This window comes from Phyllobates terribilis, unplaced genomic scaffold, assembly GCF_046119375.1.
Source record: "Phyllobates terribilis strain yellow unplaced genomic scaffold, ASM4611937v1 Scaffold_1__5_contigs__length_1240528914, whole genome shotgun sequence".
Taxonomy (NCBI): Eukaryota; Metazoa; Chordata; class Amphibia; order Anura; family Dendrobatidae; genus Phyllobates; species Phyllobates terribilis.
Window position 1 is genome coordinate 538883347 of NW_027362761.1, and position 14841 is coordinate 538898187.

The 14841-nt window shown below is 37.5% G+C and overlaps 1 protein-coding gene across 5 annotated transcripts in view; it reads left to right on the forward strand.

The window, feature by feature from the left end:
- The window catches only part of LOC141269164 (phospholipid-transporting ATPase ID-like), a 231312-nt gene that overhangs the window by 174532 nt on the left and 41939 nt on the right, over positions 1-14841 (forward strand). For all 5 annotated transcript variants that reach the window (XM_073680385.1, XM_073680386.1, XM_073680384.1 and 2 more), the window contains one exon: positions 6763-6833. In XM_073680385.1, the coding sequence (XP_073536486.1) occupies positions 6763-6833 (71 nt within the window). The remainder of the gene's footprint in view (positions 1-6762; positions 6834-14841) is intronic.

Genomic DNA, 14841 nt, shown 5'->3' on the forward strand with positions numbered 1-14841 from the left:
TTAGAGCTGCATTTACAATACTGCTGCCTTCAGAGCTGAAATCTCCTTACATTCCACCAAAATAAGTATAACGCCCTGTTCACACTGCATTTCTGCCAGCTCCACCTGAATTCACCTAAAAATGTAATTCAGATGAACCCATAACGGGGCCATAGATAGTGGCACAAACAATGCAAGTGAACTCCGATTGTGTTTTCTTTTCAGAAAGTTTCCATCTTTTCAGTGAAGAGTAGTGTAAGCTCAGACTTGATTGCCATTGGGGAATTTTTGTTCGGGTGGTTGTCTGGACTGGGGTGGGATTTCTTCCTCTTTTTTTTTTTCTTCTCCCCACTCCCCTTCCCAATCCCCTTCCCCTCCCCCACCCATCTCCTGTCTACTTTTCCCTTTTAGTCCCTTCCTTTTTTGCCTGAAGTTCTTCTTTTCTCTCTGCTCTTCTTCTTCTTCCTGTCTTAATAGGAAAAACTTGTACAAAACTAAAGTCACAATGTGGATTCTTGATTACATTACAGATGTTTATTATATTATATTTACATATATATATATATATATATATATATATATATTGACTGTTCTATGATACTTTTGTATTTTACTGTATTACTCTGCCAAAAATATGTTTAGTGTATGGCTTTATCTATATACTTGCTATGTTTTATGTTTCGTTCCTAAATAAAAAATGAAAAAAAAAATAAGAGTAGTTGCACCTAAAGGTGGTGACATGGTATAACTTTATAATAAACATAATTAGTCCTAAAGACAAACAATTACCAATCTTTCACCATTCTATAAGAGTGAAACTTTATTTTTACTATTATTAAAATACCCCGGTATGTAGTAAAATTAAAATTATTCCTCACTGTCTACTAATAATGAATATAGTAGAAGTATCAGTCTTATTCGATTATAGTAAACCCTTGTTATTCACATCACCATAAACTATCACTAGGTATATACAGTGGTGTGAAAAAGTGTTTGCCCCCTTCCTGATTTCTTATTCTTTTGCATGTTTCTCACACTTAAAGGTTTCATGTCACCAAACAAATTTAAATATTAGACAAAGATATCACAAGTAAATACAAAATGCAGTTTTTAAATTAAGGTTTTTATTATTAAGGGAAAAAGATATCCAAACCTACAGGGCCCTGTGTGAAAAAGTGATTGTTCCCACTTAACCACATGTACAGCACGTGTGGGGTCTCTCCCTTTGGTGCTGGCTCTGGTGATGAGCCTGCACCTTCCCGGGGACATGACAGCTGATCTGATCAGCTGTCATGTGCCCCTAACAGCCGCGTGTGGAATCGCGATCCACCCGCAGCTGTTAACAGGTTAAATGCCGCTGTCAATCTCTGACAGCAGCATTTCACATGGCCGCGGCGGAAGGACATCGTAAGTCCTGCCCATTAGCGCCCATGTCACATGACCACGGGTTGCCGATGGGTTGGTATGACAACCCAGGGTGTGCAGGAGACCCTTGCGGTTGTCGTTGCTCTATGAGCCCTGCCCAGCGGTCGGTGCTCATAACCAGTGAGCATTTCTGCTACACACAGGTGATCTGATGTTCGCAGCTTCTAGTCTCCCACGGAGATTATTGAAGCAGGTAAAAAGTAAAAAAAAATGTTTTTAAAAATATATCAAAATTTAAATCACCCCCTTTCGCCCCATTCAAAATAAAACAATAAAAAATCAAATATACACATATTGGTATCACCGCATTCAGAATCGCCCGATTTATCAATATATAAAAAGAATTAATCCGACTGGTAAACGGCGTAACAAGAAAAAAAATCTAACCACCAGAATTGTTTTTTTTTGTCGCCGCAACATTGCAATAAAATGCAATAACGGGCAATCAAAACATCGTATCTACCCCCAAAAATGGTATCAATAAAAACGTCAGCTCGGCGCGCAAAAGATAAGCCCTCAACCAGCCCCAGATCACAAAAAATAGAGATGCTACTGGTCTAGCAAAAAGGCGATTTTTTTTTTTTTTTTTTTAACAAACTTTGGATTTTTTTTCACCACTTAAAGTGCACCTGTCAGCAGGATTGTGCTCACTACATACACTGTCAGGTGGACAACATTACATTGATTAAAATGATACCTTGGTTGATGAAATCCGTCCTGTGGTTCTTGTGTAATCTTTACTTTCAGTTTGGAGATAATGATATGCCCATGCTCGTTTACATAATGCATCTAGTAGTGCGGGGCTTGGTAAAATAGGAGGCAGGTCAGTGAAGGAACAGTGAGATGTCATAAGAGCATACAGATGAATATGTAAGCAGAGCACCAAATAAAGTGCCCCTCACAGGCCGCCCCGGTGCATGAGCATATCATTATCTCCAAACTGAAACTAAAGATTACACAAGAACCATAGGATGGATTTCATCAACCAAGGTATCATTTTAATCAGTGTAATGTCGCCCACCTGACAGTGTATGTAGTTTACTGAGCACAATCCTGGTGACAGGTGCGCTTTAAAAAAAAAATGAATTTATACATGTTTGTTATTTACAAACTCGTAATGACCTGGAGAATCATAATGGTAGGTCAGTTTTAGCATTTAGTGAGTATGGTAAAAAAAATAACACATTTTTCCCCCCTTTTCCAGTACACGATATGGTGTCGTTCAAAAGTACAACTTGTCCCGCAAAAAATAAACCCTCACATGGCCATATGACCAAAAAATAAAAAAGTTATGGCTCTGGGAAGAAGGGGAGCAAAAAATGAAAGCGCAAAAACCAAAAGTGGCCCGGGGTGAAGGGGTTAAAACATAAATTAACTCTGGTTTATCACATCTTTGAGAAGCTGGGTTTTATTTCCCTAGCCAAACACAGGCCTGATTACTGCCACACCTGTTCTCAATAAAGAAATCACTTCAGTAGGACCTGCCTGACAAAGTGAAGTAGGCCAAAAGATCCTCAAAAGCTATACAATCCAAAGAAATTCAGGAACAAATGAAAAACAAAGTAATTGAGATCTATCAGTCTGGAAAAGGTTATAAAGCCATTTCTAAAGCTTTGGGACTCCAGCGAACCACAGAGAGCCATTATCCACAAATGGCAAAAATATGGAACAGTGGTGAACCTTCCCAGGAGTGGCCAGCCAACAAAAATTACCCCAAGAGCGCAGCGACAACTCAACCAAGAGGTCACAAAAGACCCCACAAAACATCCAAAGAATTGCAGGTCTCGCTTGCCTCAGTTAAGATCCATGTTCATGACTCCACCATAAGCAAGAGACTGGGCAAAAATAGCATGGATGGTAGAGTTCCAAGATGAAAACCACTGCTCAGCAAAAAGAGCATAAAGGCTTGTCTCAGTTTTGCCAGAAAACATCTTGATCGCCAAAACTTTTGGGAGAATACTCTGTGGACTGATGAGACAAAAGTTGAATGTTTTGGAAGGTGTATGTCCCATTACATCTGACATAAAAGTAACACATCATTTCAGAAAAGGAACATCATACCAACATTAAAATATGTTGGTGGTAGTGTGATGGTCTGGGGCTGTTTTGCTGCTTCAGCACCTGGAAGACTTGCTGTGGTAAATGGAACCATGAATTCTGCTGTCTACCAAAAAATCCTGAAGGAAAATGTCCGGCCATCTGTTCATGACCTCAAGCTGAAGCGCACTTGGGTTATCCAGCAGGACAATGATCCAATACACACTAGCAAGTCCACCTTTGAATGGCTTAAGAAAAACAAAATTAAGACTTTGGAGTGGCCTAGTCAAAGTCCTGACCTTAATCCGATTGAGATGCTGTTTCATGACCTTATAAAGGCGGTTCATGCACGGAAACTGTCCAATGAGGTGGAATTACAGCAATTTTGCAAGGAGGAGTGGGCTAAAATTCCTCCAGAGCGTTGTAAAAGACTCATTGCCGGTTATCGCAAAAGTAGATTACAGTTGTTGCTGCTAAGGGCAGCCCTACCAGTTATTAGGTTTGGGGGGCAATCACTTTTTCACACAGGGCCCTGTAGTTTTGGATTTCTTTTTCCCTTAATAATAAATATCTTCATTTCTAAACTGCAATTTGTGATTACTTGTGTTATCTTTGTCTAATATTTACATTTGTTTTGTGATCTGAAACATTTAAGTGTGACAAACATGCAAAATAATAAGAAATCAGGAAGGGGGCAAACACTTTTTCACACCACTGTATATGGTCCCTTACTGATTGTTATGGTACTAAATATCGCTGTAAGCTGACAGCTTGTCAGTTAGCCATATCAATATATATTGATCATAAAATGACATTAAAATGTCAAACGTCTTGTATTGATCATTCAGCATGATATTAGTATTGATCATCCAATATGATAATATTAGAAATTCCAATTCAATACTGGGACAGTCCGGACTCTACAGGTTTTCCAGCATGTGGTGTATAGTAATAAAATATACATATGGATTAATAGATGGCAGATTTGCGGTAACCACCACCCTTGTAATATTGGAACTAATTATGCTGTAAAACCTAATGATTATAATCATTGAACATGTTTCACCACTAAGAAGAGTCATTAAGAGGCAGTGGGCTGTAATGTGGGACGCCGTTACCAGTTTGACTTTCGCAGCCTCCCGGAGCCTTCGGCCTTCACTTTAGGCAATAGTGGCATCAGAAGGATGCATGGGCGAGTCTATCCTTGATTGGCATTAAGGTAGAGAAATAAAGAGGACCCGAAAATGAATGCAAGCCACGTGATCAGAGACTGGTCCGGTGAGCGGAAATCCAGAGGCCGTACAAAAGTTTGTAAGTCATGTGTCCGGAGTTCAACTACATGACCAAAGCACTATGAACTGCGCATGACCGAGCATTTCTGAAATTAAAGAAACGTATGCATCACAATGATTGCACTTATATAGGGCTAATAACATGTTGAGAGGGGCATAGTCATTAGATTTTACTGCATCCTGAGTCCCAATATTACAAGGGTGGTGGTTACTGCAGATCTACCATCGATTAATCCATATACTTAGATGCGGGCTCGCAAGCTGAACCTACATGTTTCCCGGCAGATGATGGCTGTGTTATTTATCCATCATCTGCCTCTAACAACCGCAGGTGGAGCGGAGCTATGCCCCTGGATGTTAACCTGTTATATGGCTCTGTCAATCTCTAACAGCAGCATATAAAGTGCGCCAGCAGGGAGGCACGTCACTCTATGCGCTCATCGGTGTGCCCGTGACGCTATCATGGTGCGCCGATGGCTTGCCTGTCATCATGGTACTCCTGTGAAAGGCAGCGTTTAGCTGGCGTTCGTAGGGAAAGTGATTTTTGCTATGCAGCTGTGGTATTGCTGTGAATAGTACAAGCGATCAGACAATCGCACGTTCAAGTCCCCTAAGGGGACTAATAGATATAGTAGAAAGTGAAAAAAAATGTTTAAATCACTCTCATTCCCCCTTTAAAATAAAGAAATAAAAAAATGCACATATTTGGTATTGTTGCATTCATAAATGTCAGATCTATCAAAATATAAAATAAATTAACTCGATCATAAAACGGCGTAACGAGAAAAAAATCAAAAAATGAGAATTACAGTTTTCGACCACTGCAATACTGCTATAAAATGCAATAAAAGGCAGTCAAATCGTCGTATCTACCTCATAATAGTATCAATAAAAATCTCCACTCAGTGCACAAAAAAAAAGCCCTCACAAAGCGCCATCGACCAAAAATTGAAACTCTTACGAGTCTCGAAATATGACAACACAAGTGAAATTTTTTGTTTTTTTTCAAAAATTTTTGAATTTTTTTGCTCTACTTAAAAAAAACAACAAAAAACTAATGGTATGTGTGTACTCGTACTGACCTGGAGAATCATATTTCTAGGTCAGTTTTACCATATAATAAACATGGTAAATAAGAAGGGGTTAATTAATATATACCACATGCTAGCAAAACTTGTAGTGTTAAATTGCAATTTGTAATATCATAATGGATAATCAAAATTGTAATATCAGGTTGAATGATTAATAAATTAATAAACCAGCACTAGGTATATGTAAACTAGTGCTAGTTTATGGTGATGCGAATAATATACTATAATCATCATTGGTAGACAGTGAGGATCATTTTAATTTTACTCTATATAGTGAGGTATTTTAATAATATTAATAAACGTGAAGTTTTGCTCTTGTAGGTTGGTGATAGATTGGTAATTTTTTGTCCTTATGTTTTGCATTATTTCAGAAAGCAACATGAACATAATATGTTTGCACAAACATTTTGCAACTTTTTAAAAAGTTGCGAAAAATAAAGTAGAGAATAGAAGTAGAAAATAGACTTCAAATTAGGCGCAACTTAAAAGAAGAATTTTATGAAAAGCAAAAAATAGCCCTAAAACATGAGAAAAACTACACAAAAAATAGCCGCAAATACAATAATGACTCTTAGTATAAATCTGATAATCCAGCTGATAGATTGCAGAATCGACAAACTGTTAATAAGCAAAAATGCTGATTTTGCAAAAAAAATGTTGCAGCTAAAATGCATAAAAAATTTGCAATGAAGCAAAACACAACAATATAAATATGAAATAGAAGTAAATGTCTCATTACGTCTTCCAGTTATCTGATATCTGAAATCTGTTTAGCTAATAGCTTATTAGGATTGTTGCCTTTCCTGCCCAGGACCGGTCCTGTCTGTCCTCATTTTATAGATTGAGATTTCTGATGGCGAACAGTCCATTCTAATAGAGATAAGAGTTTTTACCTCTTGTCCTAGTACAAACGGATCTCACTGCTCTCTTGTGTTTAGGCAGATCTGCTGTTACTTTCCAGCAGCGAGCCCAACAGCCTGATATACATCGAGACGGCCGAGCTGGACGGGTAAGTGATCCTATCTCACAATGAAGAGCGCAAAAATATAATGGTTGTTATTATAATAATTACATTTTCATTTCTTGGGGCAGTGTTATACTAGTTTTATTCTTGTACATAGGGGCAGTATTATAGTAGTTATATTCTTGTACATAGGAGCTGTATTATAGTAGTTATATTCTTGTACACAGGGGCAGTATTATAGTAGTTATATTCTTGTACCTAGGGAGCAGTATTATAGTAGTTATGTTATTGTACATCGGGGGCAGTATTATAGTAGTTATATTCTTGTACATAGGGGCAGTATTATAGTAGTTATATTCTTGTACATAGGGGGCAGTATTATAGTAATTATATTCTTGTACACAGGAGCAGTATTATAGTAGTTATATTCTTGTACATAGGAGCAGTATTACAGTAGTTATATTCTTGTACCTAGGGAGCAGTATTATAGTAGTTATATTATTGTACATAGGAGCAGTATTATAGTAGTTATATTCTTGTACATAGGGGCAGTATTATAGTAGTTATATTCTTGTACCTATGGAGCAGTATTATAGTAGTTATATTCTTGTACATAGGAGCAGTATTATAGTAGTTATATTCTTGTACATAGGAGCAGTATTATAGTAGTTATATTCTTGTACCTAGGGAGCAGTATTATAGTAGTTGTAATGCACGCGCCCGGACTGACTGGCGTGTGCGTGTATATGTAGTGATTCCACTGGACCGTACCGGAGAGTGAATGCCTGGAGGGGCGTAACTAAGTATCCACCCGATCCGACCAAGGTCGCACGACGGCATACGACGCCAGTGCACCAAGGAGGAACCGAGCAGAGGGACCAGGTGCTACTCCAGGTCAGACCCCGGACACGGCTGTTGACCCACACCGGGGAATACAGGAACAGGCAGGTTAGGCTGGCACACAGACGGGTGGATGCTGGCAAGCACGACTGGTATGCAAACAGGGAGGTACTGACAGGTACGGCCGGTATGCAGGCAGGTGGATGCTGGTAAGCACGACTGGTATGCAGGCAGGGAGGTACTGGCAGGTACGATAGGTTGGAGCACATAGTGGATAGGTCCCAGTACAGACTGGGACTCAGGAACAGAACCGCAGATGCGGTGGACAAACACAGCAGAGTGAGGCCGCCTGGAGCGGCAAGAAAGAACAGAGCAAGACGAGACCGCCTGGAGTGGTGAGCGAGAGTAGAGCAGGACGAGGCCGCCTGGAGCGGTGAGCAAAGGGTCAGAGCAGAGCGAGACTGCCGGAGCAGTGAGCAAAGGGTCAGAGCAGAGCGAGACTGCCGGAGCAGTGAGCAAAGGGTCAGAGCAGAGCGAGACTGCCGGAGCAGTGAGCAAAGGGTCAGAGCAGAGCGAGACTGCCGGAGCAGTGAGCAAAGGGTCAAAGCAGAGCGAGACTGCCGGAGCAGTGAGCAAAGGGTCAGAGCAGAGCGAGACTGCCGGAGCTGTGAGCAAAGGGTCAGAGCAGAGCGAGACTGCCGGAGCAGTGAGCAAAGGGTCAGAGCAGAGCGAGACTGCCGGAGCAGTGAGCAAAGGGTCAGAGCAGAGCGAGACTGCCGGAGCAGTGAGCAAAGGGTCAGAGCAGAGCGAGACTGCCGGAGCAGTTAGCAAAGGGTCAGAGCAGAGGGAGACTGCTGGAGCAGTGAGCAAAGGGTCAGAGCAGAGTGAGACTGCCGGAGCAGTGAGCAAAGGGTCAGAGCAGAGCGAGACTGCCGGAGCAGTGAGCAAAGGGTCAGAGCAGAGCGAGACCATCTGGAGCTGTGAGCAAAGGCAGAGCAGGCAAGAGCCGCCGGAGCGGTGAGCAAGGCAGAGCAGGCAAGAACCGCCGGAGCGGTGAGCAAGGCAGAGCAGACAAGAACCGCCGGAGCGGTGAACAAGGCAGAGCAGGCAGAAACCGCCGGAGCGGCGAGCAAGGCAGGGCAGAGGGGACAGGGCTCTGTTCACACGGAACAGACAGGAAGGGAAAGGCAGAACCAGATACCCACTGGGTACTTGCTGTGAAGTAGCGAGTGGACCACAAACTCACAAACGGAAGTACAGTGACAACGAGCAGGAGTTAGGTACGAGTTCAGACTCTGCAGAAAAAAGGGAAGATATGGGCGTAGAGAGAAACGGGAAACAGGCTGGAAGATAGTTAGGGCAGGAACAGACACTGGGAAAAGACACAGACAACAGATCTAGGTATGCGGCCCCTAGAGGGCAGAAGGAACAGGCTAACAGCGTGTTCACACGGGCCTGGAAATACAGCCTCCAGGAAAGGCAGAAAGACAGCTGGCTAGAGTACACAGACAGGAAACAGTTCAGACATGGGAACTGATACCGCAAGGCAGGAAACATAGACAGGACCTGGCACATCAGTGACAAGAAGCCAACTGACAGAACAAGATGCTCAGGCCAGGATTCCAAGGAGGAGCTGGTTTAAATACCAGGTGACAGACAGCAATAGGCTGAGGACGCATTAGGGGTGTGTCTGCAGCAGCTACAAGAAACAGAAAGTCCGGCGGGCGTCGCCCTAAGCAGCCAGAGCAGAGCAAAGCAGACGGTATGGAAAGAAGCCAGAGTGGCAGTTTGAACTGGAAATCAAGTGCGCGCTCTTGCACAGTGGGAGATGGACCGCTATGCAAGGACGCCGCCAGGTATGTTACAGTAGTTATATTCTTGTACACAGGGGCAGTATTATAGTAGTTATATTCTTGTACATAGGGGGCAGTATTATAGTAGTTATATTCTTGTACATAGGAGCAGTATTATAGTAGTTATATTCTTGTACCTAGGGAGCAGTATTATAGTTATATTCTTGTACATAGGAGCAGTATTATAGTAGTTATATTCTTGTACATAGGGGGCAGTATTATAGTAGTTATATTCTTGTACATAGGAGCAGTATTATAGTAGTTATATTCTTGTACCTAGGGAGCAGTATTATAGTAGTTATATTCTTGTACATCGGGGACAGTATTATAGTAGTTATATTCTTGTACACAGGGGCAGTATTATAGTAGTTATATTCTTGTACATAGGAGCAGTATTATAGTTATATTCTTGTACATAGGAGCAGTATTATAGTAGTTATATTCTTGTACATAGGAGCAGTATTATAGTAGTTATATTCTTGTACATAGGAGCAGTATTATAGTAGGTATATTATTGTACATAGGAGCAGTATTATAGTAGTTATATTCTTGTACCTAGGGAGCAGTATTATAGTAGTTATATTCTTGTACACAGGGACAGTATTATAGTAGTTATATTCTTGTACATAGGGGCAGCATTATAGTAGTTATATTCTTGTACCTAGGGAGCAGTATTATAGTAGTTATATTCTTGTACCTAGGGAGCAGTATTATAGTAGTTATATTCTTGTACACAAGGGTAGTATTATAGTAGTTATATTCTTGTACATAGGAGCAGTATTATAGTAGTTATATACTTGTACATAGGAGCAGTATTATAGTAATTATATTCTTGTACATAGGAGCAGTATTATAGTAGTTATATTCTTGTACATAGGGGCAGTATTATAGTAGTTATATTCTTGTACATAGGAGCAGTATTATAGTAGGTATATTCTTGTACATAGGAGCAGTATTATAGTAGTTATATTCTTGTACATAGGAGCAGTATTATAGTAGTTATATTCTTGTACATAGGAGCAGCATTATAGTAGTTATATTCTTGTACATAGGGGCAGAATTATAGTAGTTATATTCTTGTACATAGGGGCAGTATTATAGTAGTTATATTCTTGTACATAGGGGCAGTATTATAGTAGTTATATTCTTGTACCTAGGGAGCAGTATTATAGTAGTTATATTCTTGTACACAGGGGCAGTATTATAGTAGTTATATTCTTGTACATAGGAGCAGTATTATAGTAGTTATATTCTTGTACCTAGGGAGCAGTATTATAGTAGTTATATTCTTGTACATCGGGGGCAGTATTATAGTAGTTATATTCTTGTACATAGGAGCAGTATTATAGTAGTTATATACTTGTACATAGGAGCAGTATTATAGTAATTATATTCTTGTACATAGGAGCAGTATTATAGTAGTTATATTCTTGTACATAGGGGCAGTATTATAGTAGTTATATTCTTGTACATAGGAGCAGTATTATAGTAGGTATATTCTTGTACATAGGAGCAGTATTATAGTAGTTATATTCTTGTACATAGGAGCAGTATTATAGTAGTTATATTCTTGTACATAGGAGCAGCATTATAGTAGTTATATTCTTGTACATAGGGGCAGAATTATAGTAGTTATATTCTTGTACATAGGGGCAGTATTATAGTAGTTATATTCTTGTACATAGGGGCAGTATTATAGTAGTTATATTCTTGTACCTAGGGAGCAGTATTATAGTAGTTATATTCTTGTACACAGGGGCAGTATTATAGTAGTTATATTCTTGTACATAGGAGCAGTATTATAGTAGTTATATTCTTGTACCTAGGGAGCAGTATTATAGTAGTTATATTCTTGTACACAGGGCCAGTATTATAGTAGTTATATTCTTGTACATAGGAGCAGTATTATAGTAGTTATATTCTTGTACCTAGGGAGCAGTATTATATTAGTTAAGTTCTTGTACATAGGAGCAGTATTATAGTAGTTATATTCTTGTACATGGGGCAGTATTATAGTAGTTATATTCTTGTACATAGGAGCAGTATTATAGTAGTTATATTCTTGTACATAGGAGCAGTATTATAGTAATTATATTCTTGTACATAGGAGCAGTATTATAGTAGTTATATTCTTGTACATAGGAGCAGTATTATAGTAGTTATATTCTTGTACATAGGGTAGTATTATAGTAGTTATATTCTTGTACATAGGGGCATTATTATAGTAGTTATATTCTTGTACATAGGGGCAGTATTATAGTAGTTATATTCTTGTACATAGGGGCAGTATTATAGTAGTTATATTCTTGTACATAGAAGCAGTATTATAGTAGTTATATTCTTGTACATAGGGGCAGTATTAAAGTAGTTATATTCTTGTACATAGGAGGCAGTATTATAGTAGTTATATTCTTGTACATAGGAGCAGTATTATTGTAGTTATATTCTTGTACATAGGAGCAGTATTATAGTAGTTATATTCTTGTACATAGGGGCAGTATTATAGTAGTTATATTCTTGTACAAAGGGGCAGTATTATAGTTGTTATATTCTTGTACATAGGGCCAGTATTATAGTAGTTATATTCTTGTACCTAGGAGCAGTATTATAGTAGTTATATTCTTGTACATGGGGCAGTATTATAGTAATTATGGGCAGTATTATAGTAGTTATATTCTTATACATAGGGGCAGTATTATAGTAGTTATATTCTTGTATAAAGGGCAGTATTATAGTAGTTATGTTCTTGTACATAGGAGGCAGTATTATAGTAGTAATATTCTTGTATATAAGGGTAGTATTATAGTAGTTATACTCTTGTACATAGGAGCAGTATTATAGTAGTTATATTCTTGTACATAGGGAACAGTATTATAGTAGTTATATTCTTGTACATAGGAGCAGTATTATAGTAGTTATATTGTATAAAGGGCAGTATTATAGTAGTTTTATTCTTGTATATAGGAGGCAGTATTATAGTAGTTATATTCTTGTTCATAGGGGGCAGTATAATAGTAGTTATATTCTTGTATATAGGTGGCAGTATTATAGTAGTTATACTCTAGTACATAGGAGCAGTATTATAGCAGTTATATTCTTGTATAAAGGGCAGTATTATAGTAGTTATATTATTGTACATAGGAGACAGTATTATAGTAGTTATATTCTTGTATATAGGAGCAGTATTATAGTAGTTATACTCTTGTACATAGGAGCAGTATTATAGCAGTTATATTCTTGTATAAAGGGCAGTATTATAGTAGTTATATTCTTGTACATAGGAGGCAGTATTATAGTAGTTATATTTTTGTATATAGGAGGCAGTATTATAGTAGTTATATTCTTATACATAGGAGCAGTATTATAGTAGTCATATTCTTGTATATAAGGGTAGTATTATAGTAGTTATACTCTTGTACATAGGAGCAGTATTATAGTAGTTATATCCTTGTACATAGGGAACAGTATTATAGTAGTTATATTCTTGTACTTAGGGAGCAGTATTATAGTAGTTATATTCTTGTATAAAGGGCAGTATTATAGTAGTTATATTCTTGTACATAGGGGGCAGTATTATAGTAGTTATATTTTTGTATTTAGGAGGCAGTATTATAGTAGTTATATTCTTATACATAGGGAACAGTATTATAGTAGTTATATTCTTGTACATAGGGAACAGTATTATGGTAGTTATATTCTTGTATAAAGGGCAGTATTATAGTAGTTATATTCTTGTACATAGGGGCAGTATTATAGTAGTTATATTTTTGTATATAGGAGGCAGTATTATAGTAGTTATATTCTTATACATAGGGAACAGTATTATAGTAGTTATATTCTTGTACATAGGGAACAGTATTATAGTAGTTATATTCTTGTACATAGGGGCAGTATTATAGTAGTTATATTCTTGTATAAAGGGCAGTATTATAGTAGTTATGTTCTTGTACATAGGAGGCAGTATTATAGTAGTAATATTCTTGTATATAAGGGTAGTATTATAGTAGTTATACTCTTGTACATAGGAGCAGTATTATAGTAGTTATATTCTTGTACATAGGGAACCGTATTATAGTAGTTATATTCTTGTACATAGGAGCAGTATTATAGTAGTTATATTGTATAAAGGGCAGTATTGTAGTAGTTTTATTCTTGTATATAGGAGGCAGTATTATAGTAGTTATATTCTTGTTCATAGGGGGCAGTATAATAGTAGTTATATTCTTGTACATAGGAGGCAGTATTATAGTAGTTATATTCTTATACATAGGAGCAGTATTATAGTAGTCATATTCTTGTATATAGGAGCAGTATTATAGTAGTTATACTCTTGTACATAGGAGCAGTATTATAGCAGTTATATTCTTGTATAAAGGGCAGTATTAAAGTAGTTATATTCTTGTACATAGGAGGCCGTATTATAGTAGTTATATACTTGTACATGGGGGCAGTATTATAGTAGTTATATTCTTGTACATAGGGGACAGTACTATAGTAGTTATATTCTTGTACATAGGGGGCAGTAGTATAGTAGTTATATTCTTGTACATAGGGGGCAGTATTATAGTAGTTATATTCTTGTACATAGGGGGCAGTATTATAGCAGTTATATTCTTGTATATAGGTGGCAGTATTATAGTAGTTATACTCTTGTACATAGAAGCAGTATTATAGCAGTTATATTCTTGTATAAAGGGTAGTATTATAGTAGTTATATTCTTGTACATAGGGGGCAGTATTATAGTAGTTATATTTTTGTATTTAGGAGGCAGTATTATAGTAGTTATATTCTTATACATAGGGAACAGTATTATAGTAGTTATATTCTTGTACATAGGGAACAGTATTATGGTAGTTATATTCTTGTATAAAGGGCAGTATTATAGTAGTTATATTCTTGTACATAGGGGCAGTATTATAGTAGTTATATTTTTGTATATAGGAGGCAGTATTATAGTAGTTATATTCTTATACATAGTGAACAGTATTATAGTAGTTATTTTCTTGTACATAGGGAACAGTATTATAGTAGTTATATTCTTGTACATAGGGGCAGTATTATAGTAGTTATATTCTTGTATAAAGGGCAGTATTATAGTAGTTATGTTCTTGTACATAGGAGGCAGTATTATAGTAGTAATATTCTTGTATATAAGGGTAGTATTATAGTAGTTATACTCTTGTACATAGGAGCAGTATTATAGTAGTTATATTCTTGTACATAGGGAACCGTATTATAGTAGTTATATTCTTGTACATAGGAGCCGTATTATAGTAGTTATATTGTATAAAGGGCAGTATTGTAGTAGTTTTATTCTTGTATATAGGAGGCAGTATTATAGTAGTTATATTCTTGTTCA